Source organism: Lissotriton vulgaris, chromosome 6 (genome assembly GCF_964263255.1).
Source record: "Lissotriton vulgaris chromosome 6, aLisVul1.2, whole genome shotgun sequence".
In the NCBI taxonomy this organism is placed as follows: Eukaryota; Metazoa; Chordata; class Amphibia; order Caudata; family Salamandridae; genus Lissotriton; species Lissotriton vulgaris.
This window is the reverse complement of record NC_141694.1, coordinates 123,566,301-123,571,007: the sequence shown is the minus strand read 5'-3', so window position 1 is coordinate 123,571,007 and position 4,707 is coordinate 123,566,301. Positions and strand designations below refer to the sequence as shown.

At 51.9% G+C, this 4,707-nt stretch overlaps 1 protein-coding gene across 1 annotated transcript; it reads left to right on the top strand.

Moving 5' to 3' along the window:
- Positions 1–1,042: 1,042 nt before the first annotated feature.
- LOC147706879 (uncharacterized) lies at positions 1,043–2,383 on the top strand. The gene has a single exon (XM_086925591.1). The coding sequence runs from the start codon at positions 1,043–1,045 to the stop codon at positions 2,381–2,383; it is 1,341 nt and encodes a 446-aa protein (XP_086781717.1).
- The last annotated feature ends 2,324 nt before the right edge of the window (positions 2,384–4,707 follow it).

Genomic DNA, 4,707 nt, shown 5'->3' with positions numbered 1-4,707 from the left:
GGGAATATGTGGATATGTTTTCTCTCATCCGACCCAAAAGATGGGAGGTAGAGTACAAGGATAAAGATGGTAAGGATAGCTCTTCCAAGGATAGGAGACCGAGAGTGGATGAGTCCATCACAAATTGGCTTTTTGGTTTTCAGGTGTTCATGACGGTAATGATTGAGAAGAAACCAGGGGCCTCATTTATGAGGCCTTGCGTCAGTTTTGCGCTGCGGATGCGTCACTTTTTGTGACGCATCGGCGGCGTAAAACATGCGCCTTGTTGCGCCATATTTAAAAAGTGACGCGTCACTTTTTAAACCCCTGCGCCACATTATGCCTGCGTCAGGTATAATGTATGCAAAGGGGGCGTTCCCCCGCAAAAAGCCTCGTAATAGTGACGCAGTGAAATCTATGAGATTTCACGGCGTCACTTTTAGGATGCGGTTGCGTCAAAATCTTGCGCCTGCCTCACAGCAGGCGTAAGACTGACGCAAGCCCTTTCACATGGGGCTTTCCCCATGTGAAAGGACGCATTGCTGGAGTTGCGTCACTTTTGTGACACACTCCAGCAATGCGTCACTTTTGCGCTTACAGATGCGCCAGAAATACTGACGTATCTGTAAGTCCTTGCGACATGATGCGTCATACATTAAATATGACGCATCATTGGTGTCGCAAGGAGTGCGCAGTGAAAAGTGACGCATCGCTGTTTTCACGCAGCGATGCATCACTTTTCATAAATGAGGCCCCAGAGCTAGCGGCATCCTTGGTGTATTATATGCATAAGATTTTGAAGGCACACACGACCCATGGTGGCTCAGCTTGGTTGGACTATGATAGGGACTTTAGATGGGAAAAGGTGCAGGACCCTGACATGGGTTGGGACCAAGTGGAGGTCAATGTCTCGCTAGAAAGTGTAAATGGCAAGTCTGGGGGGTTTCAATCCAATAGGCAGCCCTTTCGGACTTCACAGGGGGGGCCGGGGAGAAAAAAGGGACGTGCTGGGCCTTTAATAAAAAGGCATGCACCCTGCCCACAGATAAATGCAAGTTCAAACATGTGTGCTCCTACTGCGGTCATCACTCCCACCCAGAGTTCAAATGTATTAAAAAATCCAAAGAGAGAGGGGGAGGGGGTAAGGAGGTCAAGCCTCCCCAGCCTTAAGTTGCCCACTCCCGTGGACATAGGGAGACTGATTTATTGGCTGAATCAGTATCCTGACCGGTCAGCAGCCGAGTTATTGTACCTTGGTTTTTCAGAAGGTTTTTGCATCCCAGCTCAAGACTTTCCCCCTGTAGAGTATTGCAACAATTTGCTTTCTGCACGGGCTCAGCCAGCAGTGGTCAAATCCAAAATAGACAAAGAATTAGGGTTAGGGCGGGTAGCAGGTCCTTTTCTGACTCCTCCCCTGCCTGGTTATGTGTGTTCTCCTTTGGGGGTGGTCCCCAAGAAGGAACCTGGTCAGTTTAGGATGATCCACAACCTGTCTGCGCCTAAGGGGTCTTCGGTGAACGATGCTATTGACCCTGCCCTTTGTTCAGTGACTTATTCCTCATTTGATGCTGCTTTAAAGAAGTTGAGGGACCTAGGCCCGGGGGCCATCATGGCTAAGACAGACATAGAATCAGCCTTTCGCCTTCTGCCGGTACACCCGGAGGATTACCACCTATTGGGTTTCCAGTGGGATGGCCAGTTTTATTATGACCGGTGTATGCCTATGGGGTGTGCCGTGTCTTGCAGATATTTTGAGACTTTCAGTTCCATGCTCCAATGGCTGTTCTCTTATAGGACAGGTTACAGGGGGGTCGTGCATTACTTGGACGACTTCATGGTGATGGGGCCGACGGCCTCTGCAGACTTTGAGCAGGCTTTAGAACAGTTAGTGGCCATGTTGCAAGAGTTTAAGATACCCCTGGCTCCTGGCAAGACGGTGGGCCCGGCGACATGTATGTCCTTCCTAGGTATAGAGATTGACACAGTGGCTGGTGAGTGCAGGTTGCCCCTTGATAATGTTCAGGATTTTTCTCGGGCCATCGAGGCGGCGTTGTCTTCTCCTAAAGTGACTTTGCACCAGTTGCAGGTCCTAGTTGGCCAGCTAAATTTCGCCCTAAGAATCATCCCTATGGGACGCCCTTTCTCGAGATCAATTGCAAGAGCTATGGTAGGCCTGTCCCAAAAGCATCACAGGGTCCGCCTCCGAGCGGAGGTGAAGAATGACTTGAAGGTGTGGCAGAATTTCTTGACAAACTTTAATGGTTCTGTTGTTTGGCCAGCGCCTGCGGTCTCTAGCAGGGAACTGGGGTTGTTCACGGATGCGGGAGCATTGGTTTTGGGGCAATCCTGGGTTCTCATTGGTGTGGGGCTGAGTGGCCAAGCGAGTGGCATGAGAGAGGTCTGACTAGGAACATTGCATTCTTAGAGTTGTTTCCGATCCTGGTAGCAGTGACCATTTGGGCTGAGCACTTCAGGAATAGATCTGTGACCTTTTGGTCAGACAACATGGCTGTGGTTGAAGCCATCAATAGGCAGGGTGCTACATGTACACACGTGTTGAGATTGCTGAAACGTCTGGTATTGGAATGTCTGAGGTTAAATTTACTGTTCAGGTCTGCACACATTCCGGGCGTTGACAACCACGCTGCTGATGCTTTGTCTCGTTCCAAGTTGCAGGAGTTCCGGAAGTACCACCCGGAAGCGGAGGACGAGATGACAGTGTTTCCCCCATCACTGTGGAGGATTGGAGCCCCGCTCTAGCGGGGCTGGTAGGTGCCTCATTGAGTGACCGCACTCGGGCTGGTTATCAACAGTGTTTTTTGACTTACAGGTCGTTGGTGCAGGAGGCGGGCATCACAAGCTGGTTCTCTGATCAAGCCATGTATTCCTTCTTGCAACAAATCAGGGATCAGGGCAGGTCTCTCTCTTATGCTAGGGCTCATATCTCAGCGGTGGGCTTCTTTGCTAGATTGGCGGGTTCTCATGATCCTGGGACCTCTTTTGTGGTTAAGAAGGCTTTATCGGGTTGGGCCAGGCTAGAGGGGCCTAGGCGAGATTGCAGACGCCCTTTAGATGTGAGGACTCGGGGGGACATCCTGGGAGTATTACCTAGACTTTGCACCTCGGCATATGAGGGCAAGTTATTTGCAGCAGTGTTTTCCTTGGCCTTTTATGGGGCTTTCCGCCTGGGTGAAATTGTAGGGTCCTCTCGTAGTAATCAGGATGGGGGGATCCAGTTTAGGGATACGAGGGTGGAGCATGGTGACCTGGTGGTGATCCTTACGAAATCTAAGACCGACCAGGCAGGTAAGGGGGCGGTGATTCAGCTGCGCCCCGCTCTGGGGGCCTCGGTATGCCCGGTTGCCTGCATGCAGGAGTATCTAGCCATCCGCCCTAGGGGGGGGGGCGGCCCTGTTCATCCATGAGAGTGGAGAGTGCGTATCGCAGTTCCAATTCAAGGCCGTGTTGCAGAGGGCCTTAGTAGATCTGGGGCTGGGGGGCGCAGGTTACTCTTCTCATTCCTTTAGGATAGGGGCAGCTACTTTAGCGGCAGGAGCAGGGTTGTCACCTACTGCGGTGAAAAAAGTGGGCCGCTGGTCGTCCGATTGTTTTAAGCGTTACATACGCCCTGAATTGCTTTGACTGAAGGTTCAGGCCATGATTTTGCTTAACTTTTCTATTTCCTCTCTGATTAGTATGCCAAGAATGGTGGTGTGGGTGTTGGGTCACTCGTTCGTGCGGCGGGCAGCTGAGCATCTGCGACGGCGCCGTCTAAGGAAACCACCGAGTTTGGTCGGAGCTGAATTTCTATGGCACGGTGTGGGAGGAATGCGTATCCGGCATCTGCGGCGGCTCGTGGAGGAGATTAAAGAACGCGAGGGACAGAAGTCCCCGGACCTAATCATCATCCATCTGGGCGGCAACGACATGGTGGACCGTGGACGCTTGGCGGTCAAGGAGGCGCTCCTCGCGGAATTTTCTTGGCTTGGTCACACCTTCCCACAGGCCAGGATTGCATGGTCATGTATGATCCCAAGGAAATGTTGGGGCGATGGCATCAGGGCTAGGGTTTTGAACGTGTCGGTGAGACGTCTGAATGGTGAGTTGGCAAAGTTGTGCTCAGCGAAGGGCCGCTTGCTGCACTTACCTCACAAGATGATTTCTGGCCCAGCTATGTTTCACCGTGATGGAGTGCACTTGTCTGACATTGGCATGGACGCATGGATTAATGGAATTTGGTATTTTGTGCTGCATCTGCTGGAAGGGGGGAAGGGCGACGGACCTATGGCCCCTAGTCACCCTTGTGGCGGAAAAGAGACATTGGAACACTGATCTAGATGGATGGCATAGACGGGAGTCCACCTTGAGCACTCCCTTAGGTCAGCACTGAGGGGAGAGAAGGTAAGCTCTCCACAGGGAGATGGAGACCACCGGTTGGGGAGGCTAGGGCGACAGGTACGAGCCTCCTGGGATCCTGGGCAACCTGGTGGACGAGTGGTGGTGCCCTGGAAATGGCGGACAAGGTCTCGAGGGCTGGGGCCCATCACCCTGTGGCGCAGGTGGGTTGCACCTCGCGTGGGCATCGCTTCCTGGGGAGAGCCTAGTCAGAGGGCCCCTTGGTGCTGGGGGGATAATGACATTCTGATTGAAGATGAATAATGATAATGTACAGTTTAATTTTGTGTTCTGATTATGAAGTTTTTAATAACGTTTTGATATAATTATGCA